This window comes from Solanum stenotomum, chromosome 3 (assembly GCF_019186545.1).
Source record: "Solanum stenotomum isolate F172 chromosome 3, ASM1918654v1, whole genome shotgun sequence".
Taxonomy (NCBI): Eukaryota; Viridiplantae; Streptophyta; class Magnoliopsida; order Solanales; family Solanaceae; genus Solanum; species Solanum stenotomum.
This window is the reverse complement of record NC_064284.1, coordinates 7,093,659-7,117,650: the sequence shown is the minus strand read 5'-3', so window position 1 is coordinate 7,117,650 and position 23,992 is coordinate 7,093,659. Positions and strand designations below refer to the sequence as shown.

At 33.0% G+C, this 23,992-nt stretch overlaps 2 protein-coding genes and 1 pseudogene across 5 annotated transcripts; all 3 read right to left on the bottom strand.

The window, feature by feature from the left end:
• Positions 1-103: 103 nt before the first annotated feature.
• Positions 104-4,187, bottom strand: LOC125860694 (DNA excision repair protein ERCC-1). The gene is made up of 9 exons (XM_049540702.1): positions 3,875-4,187; positions 3,692-3,785; positions 2,539-2,642; positions 2,188-2,287; positions 2,019-2,095; positions 1,669-1,768; positions 1,426-1,497; positions 1,276-1,344; positions 104-659 (listed from the first exon to the last, which is right to left on the bottom strand). Exons 1-9 carry the CDS (start codon positions 4,111-4,113, stop codon positions 336-338), a joined length of 1,179 nt encoding a protein of 392 aa, XP_049396659.1. The 5' UTR covers positions 4,114-4,187; the 3' UTR covers positions 104-335.
• A 616-nt stretch (positions 4,188-4,803) lies between these two features.
• LOC125858308 (uncharacterized) lies at positions 4,804-9,391 on the bottom strand. Of its 4 annotated transcripts, XM_049538060.1 has the most exons (5): positions 9,290-9,318; positions 8,955-9,045; positions 7,748-7,988; positions 6,664-7,342; positions 4,804-6,458 (listed from the first exon to the last, which is right to left on the bottom strand). In XM_049538060.1, the coding sequence occupies exons 3-5, from the start codon at positions 7,973-7,975 to the stop codon at positions 4,963-4,965; spliced, it is 2,403 nt and encodes an 800-aa protein (XP_049394017.1). In that variant the 5' UTR covers positions 7,976-7,988; positions 8,955-9,045; positions 9,290-9,318; the 3' UTR covers positions 4,804-4,962. The 4 variants fall into 4 exon arrangements, with proteins under 4 accessions (XP_049394017.1, XP_049394015.1, XP_049394016.1 ...); XM_049538058.1 differs by lacking the exon at positions 8,955-9,045 and having other exon boundaries at positions 9,290-9,391; XM_049538059.1 differs by lacking the exon at positions 9,290-9,318 and having other exon boundaries at positions 8,955-9,275.
• Positions 9,392-20,899: 11,508 nt separating this feature from the next.
• LOC125857848 (uncharacterized) lies at positions 20,900-23,596 on the bottom strand (annotated as a pseudogene).
• Positions 23,597-23,992: the final 396 nt, after the last annotated feature.

Here is a 23,992-nt window from a genome sequence, read left to right as displayed (position 1 = left end):
TAAAATATTACATTAATTTAATTCGATAGAGCTCCAAAAGATTACTCAAATTGACTCGTGTGAAGTAAAATGTGACAAAGTAAATGGGAATGGAGGGAGTAATATTTTCACTGCTCCAATTATATTTTCATGTTCAAACACAATGTCAACTTTCAAACACTACTTTTTAAAAAAAACCTCAACTAAATCATGCCCAAACATCTTCTGAATATTTGTTCACTACTTATCTTCTATGAGTTTTCCCGTTAATTTATAACGAATTTTACTAAGAGAAATCAAACAAATGGGGAAAATATAAAATTAGGAACATTAGCATGAAAGGAAGAGACCAAGATTCAGCAGTTGTTGCTGCAGTTCGTGTCTCCTGTTTTAGCTTCTTCGTTAGTACTGCACTTCCCTTCTTCCTCTTCTTGTGATTTATTCTTCTTTCTTGTAATTTTGTGTGAGTACTTAGCAAAAGCAGCCGAAAGTGCTGACTTGACAGTCACTTCGGGTTCTTTCTTCTCACTGTTGCTTGTATCCACAATTTCCTTCTCGTCTTCCTTTGTGTTGCTGGAGCCAGGATGAGATTCATTAGCGACAGAAGTTTCTGGAATGCATTGGCGTTTTGGCACTTCTCGCTTGAAAGGTTCATGAAAAGCGTCATACAAGCGTTTTACCTGAGCCATCACAAGTTCGATGAGTAAATCAAGCTGAACAAAGAAGTAACTGGCAATAACATTGAAGCACTCTGAAGGATCTTAATAACTAGCTCATTGATTTTTTTTCTCTTGTAACAATGTATGTCAATGGAAAATATTAAGAACTTCTAGTGGTAGTGGATCCAAATTATAATAAGGAACAAATAGGTTCAAATGGAGCAAAATGGATAGTGAGGATTTTTATAGCCAACCCGACAAACTTGGGATTGAGGCATAGTTGTTGTTATTAACTTTTTGCTTCTCCAAATCCTCTATAAGACGGCATCCATTCATAAAGCACTTCTATGATAAAACACAACCAGAGAGGCAGTAAGATGAGACAAAATTGCCTTAATTGCCATCACGAATACTGGTAACGTTTACAACATAGTGCTGCCTATGGCTAGAAAAACATGAGCTTCCTCGATATAATTTGAAACGACAACCATCAACAAAACAAATAACTTTCTCATTGCCCCAAGCGAAAAATTAATCCAACAAAACCATACAAAACATACAACCAACACGCGGAAAAGAAAAAAAGAAAGACAAAGAAGCAAACAAATTGGAGAACATGGATCACACAGAAAGATACCTTGCGCTCTCCTATGCCAGGGCAACGAGCAAGGTCTTCCATAGATGCATCCATCACATGAGAAAGAGACTGCAAAGAATCTCACTTTCTTAGGAATTGACTTGAAAAAAAAAATAGTTTCTAAACATTCCACTGCAATTTCACTCTTACCCCAAATGTTGACCCAAGAGTCACAACATCTGTTTTGTTAACATGTCGTATTGCCGTCAGAGCATGATTCAGCTACAATGAAACAATAAACCACATTTCAGTGTGTTCATATCAGAGAGCTTAGATGGGGAAAAAAATCTATTCTTCGACTATTTTCTTTTTAGACAAGTTCCTCAACATAATTTGAGTCATCCTGCATCAGAAAGTAATTTACTGTAACCTGAAATCAACTGACACACATACCCGTGATAGGTAGTCTCCATCCATTTGGCCCTGAATGAGGTCGGCGGGCTTATTTTCATAAACCTTTACCGTCTCCAAGTACCGGCCGCATTCTTCCAAACTAAAAAATTAAGCAATTTACGGTGATTGCCAAAAACTGCCTTATACAGATGTTCAACAGAAACAACAACAACAAGAGTTGCCTTTTCTCAACTGATCCTTTTGTGGCACAGCCACATAGGAAAGGGAATAAGATGTGCAGTCATGAGTCATGACATAGAAGAAAGCAGAAACACTTCAGAGGAATTCCAAGATGTTTCTAAGCAAGCATACCACTTTATGAAATAAATATACCCGAACATAAGAGGTACCTCCAACCACATAACAGAGTGCAATCATGAAGGAGAGAAGTTCTGGTAACTTCAAGTAAAGGCTTGATAACATCTTCCTGGACCCAAAGACAACCATGAGCATGAGTCAAGTTATTGTACAAGCATCACAACAAAAATATGAAGAAGTCGAAAGTATTAAAGGGCTTACAACATCAACATGGCACAAAATTATGCGGAGTCTAAAGTTCTTCTGCAATTCCCTAATCCGAAAATACAAGTAGTCTGGATGAAGCAGATGATACCGGAGGCTACACCAGAAAAGGGAAGGAAAAATAAAGAAGGGCAGAATGTCAAGCAGTAGTACAAATGCACTATTGGAAAAGGATACCAAATGTATAGTTTTACAAAATCATCTACCAAGTCAAGTTAGTAACCAATCTTTGTGAGAAAAGAATGCAATCATTATAAGAATCCAAATACAGGCACCTATGGTCAGAAACTATATGATTCTTCCAATAGATTGTATGCAAGATGAACTGAAATTGGTATCCCTTCAAACCTCAAATAAAGAGCACAAGTGTTTGGGCCCAATAAGTAGTCACAAACAATATCTGCAAAAGTCCACCTCACATTCCTGATATGTTTTAGCAACGGATTTCCCTTCTGCATCCGAATAGAAAGAACAGAATAAATAGACAAAATTTACAAACACCTTGCTGTGACAGAATGCATATATACAAAATCTTCATTTCAGAGTCGCACCAGTAATTTTGGCAACTTGGGTTCACTCATTATAGGAAAAGCTAAAGTTCAAAGAATCTCTTGTTTGTTCAGTTTCTAGCTTGTACGAGTCAGTTGAATATATTTTCTATCCATAGTCCATTGTATATGGTTAGTAGGCAGTAGATGAGTTTTCTCTCTTTACAGTGGTAGAGCAGGTTCTAGTCTGGAGCATCCATTTGTTCCCTTACGTACTATTACTATTATGCTAGCATTATCTTATGCATAGATTTTATTACTACTGTTTTTTTTATAAGAGATTTTATTACAAATGTTGTTTCCTTTACTTTGGTTATCTTCAAAATCTATACTGTCGGTATTTCTCACTCTTCAATATTTTCATCATAGCTTTTTACTCTTGCATTTATTTCAAATCATTATCTGAAAAACAATTTTCTTGAGCTGAGGGTCTTTTGGAAACAACCTCTCTACCCCCAACAAAGAAAGGTAGGAAAATTGCTTACACCCCACTCTCCCGAGACTCCACTTGTAGGAATATACTAGGTATGTTGTTGTTGTTGACTTGTTGTTGTAGTCCATATTCGTATACCATGGACAGATAACTAAGAAGGCCACTTTGATATATCCGACTATTTTCCAATGCGTGCAACTAGTCTTTTGGTTCCTATTCAAAAGGGCATATAAACAGTTTATAGAGGCATATGACTAGGACACAATATTGATGCTAGTACATTCTCTTTAATTGTGGATAGATTAATTTCAAATTAAAACAAAGAATATAATAGGTGCAGACCGAGCTTAGCAAAACAATATGAACCAAATTTCACTAGGCAAACTTACATGCTCCCGTGTAGGTGGAGACTAATTACACATCAAAATAATAGGAGTATTATAGTAGATGGACAATTTTGAGCTAGTCCACAAAATTCTATGCATTGTTAGATAAAATAAAAGCAAAGCAACAATCTCACCTGTCTATTGCTAACAAGTATAGCATTTCGATTAGCTGAAGAAGAGGGCGTAGACGATGATGATGAAATAGTAACATCTGAACTATTAACCGGTCTATACAATAAAAAAGAAACCCATAAGCCAATCAGAATTTCAAATGCTACAAAATCAAAGGCACAAACATTATGAAAATTCAAACAGACCTGGCCGTATCAGCTTGGGAGGAGGAAGAAGGCTGGGGATTAGGGGGTGGAGGCGGAGGCGGAGAGTAGAATTCGGAGTTCTTGACGAATTTGAATGCTTGAGAAAAAGAAGGGGTAGGGTTGAAGAGAGACGACGTCGTTTTGGACTGAGAAGAACTCTCCATAACTTCTTCATATGAAGGAATCTGTATCACGAAGCTCTTCTTCTTCTCTCCTCCTTCCCGCTCTGCGTCTCCCATTTCGTTACTGTATTTTCTCCTTCTGCTTTCTTTTCTGTTTCGCCGCCATTTTTTCTGATTTTCTCCTACCAAATACTATCACCAAATCGACCCGACCCGAATAGACTATCTTATTTTTTATTTTATTTTTTTGCATAGTTTTGACAGGAATTTAATTGAATGAAGTTCTCCGAAAAATATTTCCGTTCCTGCCAAAAAACACTTATGCGCAAAAGTATATTTTCATTTAAGCCGCCGAAAACAATAACTTACTAAGTGAAATCTCTCTAAGTAAAGACTAAAAAAGGTAGAGTATACACACCTTACCACTATCGAAGATAGATTGTTTTTCAAAGAGCATCAATATATTTTCATTTAAGCCAACGACCAAAAAAAATAGTAAATAAATAAAAGCATATTCAAATCAGGAATATTTATTCTCTAAAACTTAAATCAGTTGTTTTGTAATATGCCCATAATTAAAAATTGGTATTTTAAAATGTGAATTGGATTAAGTGATTAGTTTTTCTTTCCTTTTTACTAGCAGCAAACAAATGATATGTGTATGCATTTAACAATGTTTTCACTAGGATGTTATTAGAACATTTACTGTAAATTCATGAAAGATGGGAAGGTTTATCAAACTAACAACAAATTGTTGTTATCTTTGTCATTACCATTGTGACTTCAACATGAGTAGTTCCGCATTGCACCAAAAAAAACAAGTATGCTATACGAATTCGGGTTACTACCTGTACATACAATCTCCAAGAGCAGAAATGCCTCAAAAATAAACTACTCCTATGAATCAACTTTGTGCACCATATAATATTTTCATGAGTCCAAAATACTGGCTCTAAAAATAACTAATCAGCTAAAAGAGAAGATAGAACGAGGTCTTCGACTGTTTTGCCGTTCTTTTGTTAACCCCCAGCCTTTCCAGAGTTTCTCTGTAATGCCTTCCTTGTCATTACTAGGATGTGGTTGTAAAAGTGAGCATGTTGTTCTTCTCGCAATAGGGGACCATCTCCTACTTCTCGAACTAGCCCTGAGTGGAGTTTTCCTCGATGGACCTGATTCTGATGCAACAGTTGCAGGTGACTCTAGACCTCCATTCAACTGATGCAGAGAAACAGAGGCACCAGCAGGATGTGGTTCTGTTTGAAGGACCCTCTGATAGTTTGCTCTCCTAGGTTGGCTCCTCCTTGTCCGACTATGCAAAGTATTGCATACTGCTTCCTTCTCAGTTCCCCCTTTGCGTGTGAGCTTCACGACCTCATTGCAGTTGCTCCTGTCTGATATAAGTGTATTGCGATGACAATGGAGGTTCGTGAATTCTCCAACCTCTTTCTCAGGATTACTTGCCGAAGAAGTTGCAATATCAGCAAGCCAGCCCAGAGTGTCATGAGAAGCTTCAGATGGTCCACCTTTGGCAGTCTTTGAATTTCCCCGAGATGATGAAATAAAAAGCAGGATCTCTGCTGCAGCCCTGTCGGTTTTTCCAGCGTGATCATTCATGTGGTATATTTTAGACCACTGGACAGACTTACCAATTGTTTTGTCCAGAGAATCTCCTCTAGGTGGAGAACATTCCTTGTTTTCTGGGCCTATAGGAGCTTCCAAATCTCTGTCCACAGGAGTCACTGTTGCTTCACTGTGACCAGATGAAAAAGTTTCGTCCTTGATGCAGGACATGTTAATGCAAGAATTAGTTGTCATAAACTTGCTATCACTTCCAGGTCCTACAAAGTGACTATCCCTGCTAGATTTACCAGATTCGACTGCAGAATCAGGACTCAGGATACAATCAAGAAGAACGGTTCGACAAATCTCTCTTTCTACACCTTCAGGGAGATTTAGATGTGAAATGGAGGTAGGGGTGGTAAGCTGATTGTCAGACAAATCGGCAGAAGGTGTGCAATTCAAGTCCATACCCTTCATTGAACTCATGCTATCTGGAATGTCAGATAGCTTAACAGCATCAGGTTTTCCAGATGTAGATTCATTATCACCATATTTCATCAAGCATGAGCCTGATGTGCCAGAAGTTGGACTAGAAGCACTACTGTTGTACAGGTCACTCTTCTTTCCAGTGAGACTAGAGTTCCCAACAGAAGAGTTAGGACTCTTACTGAGTGATGAATTAGTAATAAAGCATGGAAGAGCTTGAACTGCAAAGGGTATCTCCTTCATTTTTTTCCGAGAAGAAACTAGCAATGATTTGTCAATTCTTGTTCTTGTTCCATTATGACTCTTATCTACAAATCCAGGAGATAAACTTGCTGTTTGATTACATTGAAGAAGTGTCATCTCAACAGAAGAAACTTCATCAGAAGAATTCATGTTGCTTGTATATCCCCCTGTAACTGCAGGTAATAAAAATGAGTGAGAATTTCAATCTACCAACATTTTGGTGATACATTAAATTGGATCAGCATGCAACAAAGAACATAAAAAGGATCTGATGGAAGAAATACAAAAGCAGTCATTTTGTGCAAACAAATGTTAAGAGCATCCTATCAGCCTATATATTGTATTTAGGATATTGTCTTTAGAGAATATTCAGAATACCTTCTTTCTCCAGAGTTGAGCAGTCAGCATGCACTGTTCCAGATAGATCCTGATCCATGTTGCTGATTTCCTCATGAATGTTAACAGACTCAAGTGCAGAATTTGGATACCCTGTTTCATCAAGCTGTATTGGTTCATTCAGGTCAAACAAAAGAAAGCTACCCCTAGGACTTGAGTTAGAAATTGAAGGATCTCCTGGATTAGAAAAGTTGACTTTTGAACTATCCTGAGGTTGAAGCTCTGAAATCACAATATTGGGCCCTTGAACAGAACTTTCCCTTACAAATTGTTCTCCGTCGTCAATATCCATGTATTCTTCTGCAGGAAGTTCAAGATCCAACATTCTCTTCCTGGATGCACTGCTCTTCGAAGAAGATATTTTCCTTTCTTTTGTAACATTTTGTTCAGCCAATAAGTCAGCACCTGATGACACTCTCTGCCCAGCAATAGAATTTGAAGAACCTTGAAATGTTTCTCCACATAGTGTAGATGGCTCAATGCTTGTGAGGTCTAAAACCATCTGGCAGTGAGATTTCTGAGAAATTTCAGACCTTAATTGTGACACAAAAGACTTCGACTCTAATGCTTGCAAGTGTAAATGATCATCCACTAGTTTTCTCCTCCTAATCTCCTCCATTACCTCCCTTTGTCTTCTATGTACGCGATGTAGTTCATTGACCTGAGAAAGAAAACATATTTTAGACTTGTATATGGTTCTGATCCATTCAGAGAATCACCAACTGATTAAAGCATTCCAAAGACTACTATCGCCCAAGACCAACAATAATTATAAAAAGATCCACAGCATCATTGCAATCATTTGCAATATCTGTCCCGCCCCACCTTAGACAATAAAGAAGAAGAATATCAGATAGAGAAAAGGAGAATATCTAGAAGAATTTTGATTCTAGTACCACAGTTTAATTCTAGATCACCTGACACTTCAACAAACATGAGAGGACTCATAGGCATAATTATTTTACATGCAAAACAAATTGAAGGGCTCAGTCAAAAGACATATTAAATTGATTGGGTGATGACATGATCTTTTTCAAAGAGTAAGATCAAAGGCTCGTGTCTATACCTGATATCTAAATATTGCTTCATGCTTGAGTATTGTCTGCTTCAATATTTCCTTTTGATGAACTAATTCCAGGTTCTGGTCCGCCATAAATGGAGGCAAGGAAACATAGAACCCTCTGGCACCGTTCCAGGCTATATCATTGTGTTGTATAGACCATGAATTCCCACCAAGGCTCCCACCATTAAGATCTTTTGGCTGGTATCCTGGGAGATAGCTTGTACACTGCATTTTTCGCCCCACCCTAGGACACAATAAAAAATTCAGAGTTTAGAATGATACGCATACGAAACGAGATAGTTAATACCACAACACTAATAATACACCATTATGTTACAACAGAGAAAGGAATATAGAGAAAGACACTGAAAAGTAGGTCACAAAAGGAGAGAGAACTATTCCATGATGCTCAATTTTCTGTTATTTCCTCTTAAATTCAAACAGAACTTATTGTACTTCGATGTATCAAGAGGGAGTTATATATTGAAAAGAATAACAGTGATGCATTATTCTCTAAAAATATGCCATGCACTCTCTCATCAAACTAAACTCAATTCTCCGTATCATGTTAATCTATTTCACACTGTCAAAGTTGAATCCAGACTTGAAAATCATCCATGCAATTTGAATGAAGGAAGCTGAAAATAAATCCAACATCCACAAAAATCCACAATTAAAACAAGAAACACTTAGAAACATACCAAAAAGTAGACAAAAAGAAAGAAGAAAGAAGCCCATTTTCCTTTTGACTTCGAAAACATTGAGGGGGGGGGGACAGAAAATGTTAGTACTGCAAAATCCAACCCAAAATTTGAACAAAGTCATTAGGAAGAAAGGGTCAACAATCATAGATCCAATCGATACAATCATCAGTTGGATTATACTGATGCATAAACTCAGAATGGGCTAAGAAAAAGAGAGATGAAAGAAGAACAAAAAGACCCCAACATTCAAATCCGCAAATATGCACAAACAGAGATGCAATCATCAGTTAAGATTATACTGATGCATAAACTCAGAAGGGCGAAGAAGAAGAGGAAGAGATGAAAGAAGAACAAAAACACACCAACATTCAACTCCACAAATACGCACAAACAAAGTTGTATTTATGAACATCCAAACTACCCAGATGAAGAAAATCACAAAAAACTAAACAACCAAAAGAACAAAAACACCAAATCCACTAATTGAATGAATTTGTAGAAATTACCAGATACGAATTCTTCGAAATGGGTTCACCTCACAGAAAACAAAAAACCCAGTAACAGATCAGTAATCCAAGACTACCTCCAGCTCATAAGCTAAAACAAATCCAACAAAAAAAACCCATTATAGACAAAGGTATGGATAAGCTGAAATATCATAGACAGCTTGTAAGAAAAGCCAATATAGAAATGCTACAGAAAAAGTCCATTGTCAATCAAGAAAAAACACGGAAAAAATGGCGTTTTCAGGATCTGCTGGGACCAAGTAAAGTCCCTTTTACGAAAGAAGATGCGGCCCCTGGGTCTGGGTAAAAAGAGAGAAGAAAATGAAGAAACTTACATTGGAAGAGAGAGACATATATGGTCATTTGTCAACACTCAAAACACTATCTTCTTTTGATTTAACATCTTTTTCTTGGAGTTTTCTTGATGATGAAGTGTAAGATTTATGGATTTTTTCTCTTTAGATTCGTTCCACTATTCTTGTCCTTTTGTCTAATGGATCTACACCAATAGTACTATTTCAAACTGATTTTATACTAATTCTTTTTGGGTGAAGTAAAACTTCTTCCAAGTTTCGTTTTTTATCAAGATTTTTTTTTTTAGTTGTTATAGTATTCTAGTTGGGATTTAATTGATTTTTATCTAAATTACCTTTTAAATAATATAATTGATTTTTTTTACTTGAATTAAATTGATCAAATAGTGAAAATATAAAAAGACGTATTTTAATAATTTAATGATAAAACGATTAATTTGATGGCGCGGATGAAAAAAAATTGGAATATAGATTTAGTGGCGCATAAAATGATTGATCTGACTACACGGATAAAGAAAATTTTGGAATATAAATTTGGTGGTGCATAAAACAATTAATCTAGCGGCGCCGACAAAGAAAATTTGGGATGTAGATTTGGCGGCGGATAATACGATCAATTTGGTGGCACCGACAAAGAGAATTTGTAAAGTAGATTTAGCGACGTCGACAAAGAGAATTTAGAATACAAATTTAGCGGCGTCAACGCAGAATGGGATTAATTTGAGTTTTGATATATAGATTTGGCGGCGCCGACAAAAAAACTTTGGGATTTAAGATTATAAAACTAAACAATTTTGAGTACGGAAAATTTATTTTTATTATGCTTGTGAATAGGTGAGAACCTGATATCCTATCAAAAAATTATAATTGAATAATAAAGTGATTGATAGATTAAGAGAGATTGAAACTAATAAGTTTTAATATATAAATTTGGCAATACCGACAAAGGAAATTTGGAATATTGAGGCTATAAAACTGAACAAATTTAAGTACAGAGAAAATTATTTTTATTATGCGTGTGAATTGGTGAGAGTCTGATTTCTTATTTAAAAAAATTATAATTGAGTGATAAAGTGATTGATAGATTAATAGAGAAAGAGATTAATTTGAGTTCTAATTTATAATTTGGCGACACCGATAAAGAGAATTTGAAATACTAGAGCTATAAAACCGAATAATTTTGAGTACAAAATAAACTGTTTTTGTTATGTTTGTGAACCGGTGAGAATGTGATTTTCTATTTAAAAAACGATAGTTGAATGGTAAAGCGATCGATAGATTAATACAAAGTTTAATTAATCTAAAATCTGATATATTGATTTGACGGTGCCGACAAAGAGAATTTGAAATATTAGGATTATAAAATCGAAAAGATTTAAGTTCAGGAAAATATTTTAATTATGCTTATGAATCAGTGAGAATTTGATTTTCTATAGTTAAAAAAATGATAGGTGAATGATAAAGTGGTTGAAAGATTAACAGAGAATGAGATTAATCTGAGTCAGTGCTGACTTGGATCTCGGGTGACGGAATAAGGCGATCAAAAGCAACGAGCAGTCCCGGTCGAAGCTTGGCTCTAGTCGATAGGCTAGCTATAAGCTTGGCTATAGCGAAGCACTTACCAAGCGCGAAGGAAAAGGCCTTTGACACTTGAGTCATATGCGGGGAAACTCACGCGTGCGGTTCTTAGGGGGGAGAACTAGTAGGAGTCATCACATCCCAATAGCGTATATTTGGAGCTCAATATGAAATCTTATAATTCTGATATATAGATTTGTTATCGTCAACAAAGAGAATTTGAAAAATACTAGGGCTGTAAGACTGAATAACTTTTTATCTGTGAACAAAATTGATCAAATAGTGAAAAAATAAAGAAATGTATTTTTAATAATTGAATGATAAAACTATTAATTTGATGGCGCTGACAAAGAGAATGATTAAATGATTAATTTGGCTGCACCGATAAAGAGAATTTGAAACATAGACTTGGTGACACCGACAAAGAGAATTTGGAATATAGATTGACGACACCGATAAAGAGAATTTGAAATATAGATTTGGCAGCGATAAAAATGAGATTAATTTGTGTTCAAATATATTTCGATGGCGCCAACAACGATAATTTGAAATATGAGGGCTATAAGAATGAAGAATTTTGAGAACGGAGAAAGTTATTTTTATTAGGCTTGTGAATTAGTGAGAATATGATTTACTATTTAAAAAAACTAGATCACGATCACGTGCATTGCACGTGTATCCTAAGCTAAATAATATATATATATATATATATATATATATATATATATATATATTAAAAGAGTCAAATATACCCCTCAACTTTATCAATTAGAGCTGATATACCCCTCAGTATGAAAGTAGCTCATATATTCCCCTATTGCTATACAAATGGCTCACATATACCCTTTTCCTCTAACGGAAGTGAAAAAATTAATTTTAATTTAATATTTTAATTATTATTATTTTAAAAAAAATATAATCCCATATGGGTATATTTAATCCTCCTCACACAAAATAATTTTTTATACGTGAATTAAATTGATCAAATAGTGAAATCGTAAAGAAATGTATTTTTAATAATCAAATGATAAAACTATTAATTAATTTGGTAGCGGCGAGAAAGAGAATGATAAAATATTAATCTGGCGACGCCGACAAAGAAAATTTGAAATATAGATTTGGCGGCACCGATAAAAAGAATTAGGAATGTAGATTCGATGGCACCGATAAAGAGGGTTTGGAATGTAGATTTGACGATGTTGACACATAATGAGATTGATATGAGTTCAGATATATAGATTTGGCGACGCCGACAAAGAAGATTTGAAATATTAGGGCTATAAAACTGAACAATTTTGAGAACGAAGAAAACTGTTTTTATTATACTTGTGAATCCGTGATAATCGGATTTCATATTTTAAAAAACTAGTTTACAATCACGTGCATTATACGTGTATCCCAAGCTAAATAATATAAATACTTTAAAAGTTCAAGAATTTGAACTAAATTTTGTAGATTCCATAAGAAAAAAACTAAATTTTCATTTTTTTAAAACTATTTTATAATGTACCTACAAGGCTACAACAAAAGAGACGAGCATAACAGTACAACTCATGCATTAAGATGGAATAGCGGACTATCAGTGCACCTATTTTACGTCACCTATTTGTGTCTTAAAAATTCAAAATCTATCCAATACTTCTAAATTTAATGAAGCAAAACTTTTCTATTTCATATACACACACTTTTATATATATATATATATATACACACTTTATTCTAAAATTGTAAGCTTTATATTTGTTGCAAATTTTGGTGTCACCGACAAAGAGAATTTGAAAAACTAGGGCTATAAGATTGCACAATTTTTATACATATTGATCAAATAAGGAAAATATAAAGAAATGTATTTTTGATAATTGAATGATAAAATTATAAATTTGGTGGCGCCGACAAAGAGAATGATAAAATGATTAATTTGGCGGCGCCGACAAAGAGAATGATAAAATGATTAATTTGGCGACCCCGACAAAGAGAATTTGAAATATCAGGGCTATAAGACTGCACATTTTTTCATACGTGAATTAAATTGATCAAATAGTAAAAATATAAAGAAATGTATTTTAAATAATTGAATGATAAAAATTATTAATTTGGTGGCATCGACAAAGAGAACGATAAAATGATTAATCTAGCGACGCCGATAAGGATAATTCGAAATATAGATTTGGCGACGCCGACAAAGAGAATTTGAAATATAGACTTGGCGGCACCGACAAAGAGAATTTGAAGTATGGATTGAGCGGCACTTTATATATATATATACACACATTTTATTCTAAAATCATGACTTTTATATTTGTTGTAAAATTTATACCGAATTTAGATGAATCTAATACTAGTACATATATTCTCCTTTATGTGAGTATCACGTTATCGAGCTTTATTAAAACTAAGAAGAAAAAAAATCAATTGTGACAGTAACAATGAAAGAGAAGTTTAAACTAAGAATGTAATTCATTAATTTTATTTTACCTTTATCGCATCCTCAACACTTCCAAACGTCTGCTAATTTTCGGTGCAACCTTTTTTATGAAGGAGAAGTTTAAACTAAGTATGTAGTATAATATCATATGATTATTATTTAATATTGGGAAAAAGGATAAATATATTCCCGAATTATCAGAAATGGTATGCGTATACCCTTCGTTATACTTTTGGTACATCAGTCCTTACCGTCCAAATTTTAGAGTGAATATGCCCTTTATACTAACGGTGGCACATATGTCTTAATCCTATCCATTGATTCAAAATTTATTAAATTTCAACCAAAAATTAAAAAACCCACCCGAATTAATTAAAAAAAACCCACCCAAATACATAATACCCACACCCAAAAACATAACCCAAAACCCCCAAATCAATTCATTCCCAAAACCCTAGTTTCTTCTCCATCTTCTCCGATTTTCTCTAATCTTTAGCGTAACAGAGAATTAATTCATCTGAAATAGAAATATTTCAGTAGAAAATAGCAAAACAATACTTGGTAACAAATACTTTTACTTGGAAAGAAGAAATATCATAGACAAGTAAATTACTTCATCCATATTTCCTCCATGAGAACTGTATATTGTTTTGAAATTAAAAAAACAGGTTCTCACTTGACAATTGAGCTTCTCTTTTCCTCAAAACTCTAAATCAAGCTTACTAGTCACGACTGAGGCGCAAACGAGCTTTGATTTTGGGGGTGCTATCATGATTTTTCATCTATATGAGATTATAATTCCATAAAGACATAAGGTGTATGCAAATAGGCTCCTACTTAACATATCCAAGATAGAACTTATTTTTAAGAGTTTTAAATAAGATACCAGATACAAAATACATCAAGTTAATCTGATTCTTTGCTGGACCGACGAACATTAGAAAAGAAGGAGAAGAAACTAGGTTTGGGGAGTGAATTGATTTGGGGATTTTGAGTTCTTTTTATGGGGTGGGTATTACGTATTTGGGTGGGTTTTAAAAATTAAGTTGGGGACTTTTAAATTTTGACAAAAAATTAATAAATATCGGGTTCATAGGATTAAGACACGTGTATTACTGTTAGTATAAAGGGTATATACGCTCTAAAATTTGGACGGTAAGGGCACTGATGTACTAAAAGTATAACGAAGGGTATATGCATACCATTTACGATAGTTCGGTGGTATATTTGTCCTTTTTCCCTTTAATATTTTTATACTTAAAGGGTGATATATTTAATATTTTTATATTCAAAGGATGATATAATAAAATTATCCTTCAATTTATACTTTCTTAAGAAGTGTGCAAAGTCAATAGTGAACAAGTATTATTGGACGAAAGGAGTATTATGAATATTCATAAATAAATAAAAATGTACTTAATTTGTCAAAAATTTCTTATGATTTTTTGGATCAGTATAGTCAAGAGATTGCAGAAAAAAATTATTGTCAAAATTCCAATCCTATTAATTAGTTTAGAAGAATTCCTAAAAGCAGTGTGCATTGAGGTTTAAAATAATTTTATTATTTTGTGAAATTCTATTTTATAGTACAAAAATTAAACTAAAAGGTTTAATACTTATTCCTTTTCTATTTTAGGTTAGTTATTTTTTTTCATTATATTCATCTAAATAAGGAAAGTTCTTTTTATGCAATAAGCATTGTCGATTCTCTTTTGACGGTCCCATTTTTTTATACCAATATATTTATTATGGTATCATTATTAAGAAATATGGTGAGATAATACTGATTTTTTAATTTTTAGTTAAATTTTTTAAACAAATTATACGGTGATAAAAAGTGATTTTCCTTCGATATTGTATGTGGTATAAACTCAAAATAGTCGCATTAATAGATTTTAGAATACCAAATGCACAAAAAAAATAAAGAGAAGCTAACGGATTATCTAGTTCCCATTTAAAAAAGATCCATGTAGATAGCATTCAAATCTATTTGCCTTTAAACTACTTTGTACCGATCAAATTATTTTATAAAATAAATTAATAAAGAGATTAAAATAACTTAATAAGAATTAGATGAAGTGGGCTATGATTCGTCTTTTAGTTTAATTAGTCTAAATAACTTTTAGATGAGTTAAAAATTTACTCGTTTGTTAATAACTTATTTTGATTCGTACTGTAATTCAAGTCAAAAATCGCCCTTGGAATTTGATGTTTATAATGCTATCATGTTGGTCAATGACATTCCGAAGAAGCAAATCTTGGTTGAACTTGTATTTTGCCAATCAATATAATCAGTTCATGCGACCACTTTATATGGATTGAATGTACAATTATCTACGACGAGTGGTGTTGACATCCATAGACTTGAGACAAATTTAAGATTTGAAGTTTATGAGTTTTCAATAATCTCAAAGTAAAAAGAAAAAGATAACTTCTTTTTATATGTCCAACGGGAATCAAACCTCCATGCAGAAGGCCAACTAAGCTTAAGTTAATTCACTATTCTTGGATCAAGTGACTGTTTTATTAACAATTACTATTTCTTATATATTTAATAGATTTTTTAATATACATACAAAATTTTCGGAAATCCACAATCGATACCCTAAATTTAGACCAGCCATAAACCAAATTAGAGTAGGTGTATAGAACTATTAAGACTTGTCGCTAGTTTAATTTAATCATATGCTAACCCAATAAATGAGCTTGAAAAGTTATCCTAATCAGCATTAAATTGAGTTAATAATGCTGTGGCAATTCTTTAAAGAATCATAAGTTAGCCTAATGAAGTAAACTATTAATATTATCAAACCAAAAAGAGTAGCATAAAGAAATTTAAAATATAGAAAATGCTGAGTTGTATCAACTGTCAATTAAGAGATGATAAATCAACATCCACATTATTATTATATAGTATATATAGTTGTTACTAGCATTATTGAATAAGAATATTAAATGTAATTTAATCACAGCTTGTCATTATCACGAATTAATCACTAACTTAATCAAAATTAGAATTGTAACTTAAGGCAAACAAAATGCAACATTCTCCACGTAATCATTTGTTTCGACAAAAAAAAAAGGATATCCTAGATTAATATAATCTTGGGATACAGGATTTTGGTATTAAATTTATATGGATTTTTGCTAATATCAATAATTAAAACACAAAAATATATCGTAATTAATATCCTAATCTTGGTAATAAAAAATCACCTTAGAGGTTTTTTTTTTTAATTAATAAAAGCTAGTTCAGTACTCTCTATCCTTAAATTGAGGGTATAATAAGTAAAAAAATACTTTCTTTGTCCCTAATTACTCGTCCACTTTTTCTTTTATAGTTGTCCCTAATTACTTGTTTTTTTTACCTATTATACCCTCAATTAAATGACTAATTACTTTGAAAAATGCAGAACTTTTCATCCATTTCATAATTAATAGGGATAAAATGGTAAACTCACTATGTCATTAATTGATTTCTTAATAGGTGTGTCAATTCAAAAGTGGATAAGTAATTAAGGATAGAGGAAGTATTGTCTTTTCTTAATTTGTAAAATATGACAAGTAAAAAATCAAAATTAGACAATTAGAAAGGGACAGAGGGAGTATCTCAGACGAATTGTCATGTAGAATATATGTATTTATTTGTTCAATTTTATACAAATTTAAGTATGTAATTACTAATTATACACGTCCTAGGTTGAAAGACATAAATATCAACTGAAATAATTAAAAAAAATATGTTTATGTATCATATCGGAAAAGAAACATCAATGAAAAATGACGATAAAAGAAAAAGTAAGTAAATTTTTATTTTTTTTAAAAATAAATTGTAATTGGTATTTTTATTTTTGCGTCGACATTACGTTACGCATGAGGCTAATGGACCCCACCACTGATATCCAAACTGAAATTCCCATATTTCTATTCCGTATAATACTACTAATAATTATTCATTTAAAAAAACATGGAGAAATTAAATTTAAAATTTTCAATAAAATCATAATATTTGTAAAATTATAAATTCTTACCATCTTAAACATATTACAAACTTTATGGATTTATACAACTTTTTCATTAATAATACAATGACATATTTGGTATTGTCTCATAAAGTAAGGTTTAGGAAGGTAGAAACTAAACATATTTTATTTCTATGTCAGAAGTCGCTAAGTTCTCGACTTAAGGGATAAAAAAATAATCTCAAGAAGTTAAAAGAAAAAAAATAGTAGGATTGCATGAAGTGGAACAGAACTAATAATAATTAATAAGGTACGAGCCAGTAGAGTTGTGTATCGATCAATTTAATTTGGACTTTATCTATTCGACTTATTAGCTATTGGTTTGTAGACATGTTAAATCATTATAAAATTATTAAAATATCAATTATCAGTTATTGGTTATCATCGCTTCAATATTGATTTAACCATTAGGATTTCTAGTAAATATTTCTCCAATAAAAATCACTTAAAAATAATATAACAAATCAAATAAATCATGCACTTAAATTGATGAATCGGTATCTTTCTAACTTCTTTCTAAAAAAAAATATTGAAACCTTATATAATAACTAAGAATTTGAGACATTGATAAGTAAAAATATGAAACCATATCCTAAGAGGATGACTTTATATATTAAAAGGCATAATTATAATTTATTAATTTATTATCGAATTAATGAGAGTTGGAAAGAAACTTGGTGGGGTAGTTTAGAGAAAATGATCAAAATTATCCTTTTATCTTTGAGTTAAAAATCAAAATAGTCCTTATCTTTTAATCAGTGGCGGAGGCAGGAATTCTATCAAGGGGGTTCAAATAAAAAAAATGTTGTTGCCTGGAATCGAACTCGTAACCCAAAGCTCACATAGGCTGAATCCTGACCCCCATAAACCATTGAGCTACTCCTTTGACATATGCTCAGGGGGTTCAATTTTAAATATATACATGTACACAAAAAAATTGATCTTATATATATAGTGTAATTTTTTTTCCGAGGGGGGTCGGATGACCCCCCTGGACACACTATAGATCCGCCCCTGCTTTTAATATAGAGCACTAATAGTCCTCCATATTTAATTTCAAGAATTGTTATACCTTCGGTCAGCTTTCAAACAACCGTCTATTTTTTAACGTTTTCTTTGCTCGTGAGAGAAAACTCCTCTGTTTCTTTCTCCTTTTATTCTTGCTGATTTGCTTTCAATACAGCTAACACCTAAAGTTCTGCAAGTTTTTGGCAAGAATTCAATCTGTCAAGAGCAATCGGAGAAATCAAACTGCTCCGCAATTGATTAAAAAAATAGACGGTGTTTGGAAGAAGACTAAAGATATACCAATTCTTGAAATATGGAGGACTAAAACTCCTCCATGCTAAAAGACAAGGACTACTTTAATTCTTAATTCAAAGATAGAGGACAATTCTGATCCTTTTCTCGGTAGTTTAACTAAAAGAAGATTTATTTAAAAAAAGGCGGAATGACTTAGAGGACTCTTATACTTGGCTCCGTTTGTCACCTAGACTCTTCTACTCACGACTTTGCCAACTGAACACTTAAAGTTATTAAAACACACTGTTTTAAACCCCTTTGACTATTGACTAAGCTTATGTGGTGTTTTTTTTGCTGAATCAAATCAAGAGAGTGATTACACACGTTTAAAAGCAAGTGAAGACAACTATTTAAATTTTTTTAAAAAAATGAATTTAAAGAAAAATATAACAGTTTTAAAAAAAAAACTAAAAAAACCCCTTTCCTAATATGTTGTACGTTTCTTCTTCTTCCTCCTCGTAATTTCACCCAACCCCACCATTACCACACATACATCTTCTTCAATCTCTTCTAATACTGTTACCCACAATTCTTCCTCTTTCTCTTCTCATATGCTACCTATAATGATTGAGAAAAATATATTTATTTAGATTTGGGTAAAAGAGAGGGGGAAAAGAGGTTCCAAGTTGTGAAATAGATGCGGATTTTAGATGGGTTTTTGAAAGACATGTTTGAGATTCTTTTTAAATGTAAGACAATTTTATTGAGAGCATTTTTGAAGAGTTTTCTATAATGACCCATTTTTTGTCTCCTTCTCTTCTTTCTCTCATCCTCTATTCGAGTCACCTTATTTCTCATCACCATTAAAATAACAAAATTTATAACAAAAAACATAACAAAGCTTTGCTTATCTCTAATTCCTCTTCAATGTAAAGGATTCACTAGGAAAGAAAAAAAAATTATTAGTAGCAAAATAGATGAAAAATGTGGGAAGAGAAGAAAAAATGGAAAGAAATCAAGAAAAGAAAGGATTTTGGAGATTAGTTTGAGATTTCTTTATAAAAAATATTATTTATAATAAAAAAATGATGTGGCAATATATTTTTGATGTGGATAGTGAGGTGTTATCCACATCAGCGCAATTGGGAGACACACATGATCAGAAGGGTTTAAAATACAATGTTTTAATAATTTTAAGTGTTCAATTGACAAAATCGTGAGTAGAAGGGTTCAGGTGACAAACGCAAGTACAAGGGTCTCCCATGTCATTCCGCCTTAAAAAAAAAACTTTTGGAGTCCACCATTGGGCCCAAAAAGAGAAAAGGTATGTATGGGTTGGGCTTAGATAAGTTACAGACCGGCGATAGCATCTCTCTTTTTTAAAAGACTCCCGACAGAAAAGTAGGGGCAAAACAATTGTAGCCCCTACTCGTATTATAGTTCGATTATTTGGATTTACATCACGTAGGATTCAATTCGGAGGGAAGGACTCCATATCAAGATTCATACTTAAGATTTAAACTCGAAATCTCTTATTAAAGAAAGAATAGTAGATTACTGCACACAATCTTTTTCTACTTTTGGCAAAATCGTTTTATCCAAATTATGTTGATTTTTTTTTTCATTTGACACAATATTTATTTATTTTAAGCGAAAGAGGTTATTCAATATAGAACACGATAATTTAAATCAATTAGGTACTTCTCTCTATGTTAGCAAATAAGCAGACAATTTCTCAAAGGGTTTAGTCATGTCTAGATTATTAAATAGTGTTAATAAAAATATATAAATAGTGTTAATCAAATGTATACTTATTATTTGTTCTATTTTTAAAAAAGGAAGGAAAAAGTACTAGGCAAGTAGTTTAACTGGAGACGCTAATTCAAAAAGACTTAAAATTTGTCATTTGGGTAATTATTTAAAATATTTTCAAACGCTTAACGATAGAATTAGTAGTATTTTATTAAATTGGGTAGAGAGTAGTACTCTATGACTTTGGCACTATATATAGTTGGGAAAAGACATCAAAATACACCCATAGTCTCGAAATATCGATTTCATACTCAAGCTAATTTGACGACCTATTACATCCCTATACATATTAAAATTCTTATATTAGTACTTATATATATTCAGACTAAAGTAAACAGCACAAACTAAACTTTTAAAATTCTAACAACAATGAGACCTAAAACATAGTAAAATGCACCTGAAATGTGATTAACACCTATAAAGCTAGTACTTGGAATAATATTGCATCAATATTTTGCTTAGTTTGAACATGTAAGTGATTAATATGTTTTCAATCATCTAAGAAATTCAACAATCTGTTGGCAAGCTTCACACCCTAGTGACCCATTCACAATCTGTTGTGTGGATTCAAAGTTAGGCATGATAGAGTCCTCGAGGTTCAGCTTTTTTCAGCTCCTCAAGAACACACAGTTGTCTCCGGTGCTTTTTCCCATTGCGGTGTGATATGAAATTATCTTCATTCATGCATGGAACTTGACATAATTCACACCACAATAGCTTCCCTTTCTCATCTTTGATCTTCTTTCCATGTTCCATCTCTAGTTGTTTAGCCTTGTGTTTCTGACCTTTAAGGTGCATCTTTAATAAAGTTTCATCCTGGCAGTAAATTTCACACAAGTCACATCTTATAACTTGCTTGTTTTTCCCGTTGACACTTGAATATCCTCGGCATTGCAGTTTTACCTTGTGCTTGTTACCTCTCAAGTGTTGCTCGTAACATAGATCTCCAGAGCAGTAAACTTCACAGTCTTTACAGTAGTGCATTACGTTTGTTGAATGCTGCTGTTGAAGTGACACAAAGCCAGAGTTACTGGACTCTGCATTTTTCTTCCTACGTGAGTAAGTATACGTAGGGCTTAATGATGGACGTGGTGGCGATGTCATACTCTTGACGATGATACCTATCAGGATGAAGAAAATTGTTACAAGAGCAACCTAAATGAACAGTACACCCAAGAAAGCAAACATTCAGCAGTATTTGTAGATATTAGTACTTATTACTTACTTTGTCCATCAGATTCCAAATGTTTTAACGTCTCCTGAGAAACTTCATTGTGTATACAAGTTGGTGCACCGCAATCACTTACTCTACCATCGGATTTCTTGTTCTTGGAAATCAAAGCTTTACGTCTTTTTACCTAAAACTTGGATAGTTTCTATTAGATTTTGAACATTTGACACACAGAACATCAGATATACTAACTTAACTCACACAATTCAGTTAACGGAAGCTGAGCACTTACATTTGAATTGCTCCTTGAGATGTTACCTAGACAGAATGACGATAAAAAGTCTTATAAAACAGCAATAAAACTATACAGTGTGTGCAAATAAACGTAACATTCTGCAGAAATTAGTCTGATAGTTGTAGAGCTTAGTTCTACTTACGCGTGAAAAAACTAGAAAGGAAAATTACAGATGAATTACCTCTAGCATTAATTTCTTCATCAGATTCATATTTACAGGTTGTTGTTGCTTGGCTGCAATCTGTTCTTCCATCAGTGGATATGTTTCTCTTCGAAATCAAAGCTTTCCATCGTTTTACCTAAAACTTACGATGATGTTCTATTAGAAGGACGAATCTATCACAGAAATTATCAGATATGCAGAGTAAATCCCAAATCTTAATCTCCTACTAATTCAAGACAAGCATATTATAGTAAGTATTGAGGAGTAGCAGTTATAGATAAATTGCCCAGAAATAGTGACATATTCAGTCGGAAATCTCAGTAGCTCAGTTGATGCATGAACTTTCACTTTGTTGGTGAGAGTTCGATTCCTCAGTCTTGTAATCCCCTCATTTCCCTTTTCCCACCCCTCAATTACAACAACAACATACCTAGTGAAATCAAATCACACAAGTGGAGTCTGAGAAGGGTAGAGCTGCATACACAAACTTTTACACCTACCTCGTGAAGTTACATAAGTTGTTTCTAAAGGACGCTCGGCNGCATTAATTTCTTCATCAGATTCATATTTACAGGTTGTTGTTGCTTGGCTGCAATCTGTTCTTCCATCAGTGGATATGTTTCTCTTCGAAATCAAAGCTTTCCATCGTTTTACCTAAAACTTACGATGATGTTCTATTAGAAGGACGAATCTATCACAGAAATTATCAGATATGCAGAGTAAATCCCAAATCTTAATCTCCTACTAATTCAAGACAAGCATATTATAGTAAGTATTGAGGAGTAGCAGTTATAGATAAATTGCCCAGAAATAGAGTGGCATATTCAGTCGGAAATCTTAGTAGCTCAGTTGATGCATGAACTTTCACTTTGTTGGTGAGAGTTCGATTCCTCAATCTTGTAATCTCCTCATTTCCCTTTTCCCACCCCTCAATTACAACAACAACATACCTAGTGACATCAAATCACCTAAGTGGAGTCTGTCTAGTGAAATCAAATCACACAAGTGGAGTCTGAGAAGGGTATAGCTGCATACACAAACTTTTACACCTACCTCGTGAAGGTACATAAGTTATTTCTGAAGGACGCTAGGCTCAAGGGCAACAAATCAAAGTAATGAAAAGGGAAACCGATAGTAAAGAAAATATGACAATTAACGAGAAAAACACATTTATAAAAAGAACATTTACAATAAAATAGTACTATAACCAAAACACAATAAACAAACAACATATAATCACAAATATCTAAAGCAAGAAACTAGTAGAAGAATAAGGCTAATACTGCGACACACCCCACCAAATCTAAATCAATCAAAAAGCAAGACAACACTCCACTACCTACTAACTTTCTACCCTAATCCTAATCCGCAAACTACACAGGCCCCTATCTAGAATCATATTATCGCTAAGCTGAAATTTCATCATATCCTGTCTAATCACCAATATAATATTGATACATGTCAACTCATGTAACAAAGTAACAAGCCTACCTCCAAGGGAAGAACATCAATAGCATCATGATTATCTGGAAATAAATTAGCAATCTTCTGTTTATATTGTAACTCACGCTGAATTGCATTCTCCATTACCCTGTCTAATTAATCATTAACATTCAGATTTTAGTTTCTACAGCCATGGAATTAGAATGGAAACTTGACTAGGATACTTGGAGTAAAAAAAATAGAGATTATTATTATTATCAAGGGTATTATTGTCAAGTAAATGATCAGGCGCTAATTGTGCACTTGGTACAAATCAGTACGAGCATTTTGGGCGCGTGCCACGTCCTCACCTCACAACTTTTAGTCGTTTTCTTTTCTAATTTATTCTTTTTCCACGAAATTGTGATTAGAATTTATAGAATAGTATAGTGAATTCTAATTAAATCTCTGTTTTGTGATAATACAAAGAAATTTCGACGAAACGAAATTTTATTTAGATTAATCTTAATTCTTAGATGCTAGGACTTTGAATTTTATGTATTATTGATTTGATTTATTGGTTTTTTATTTTTA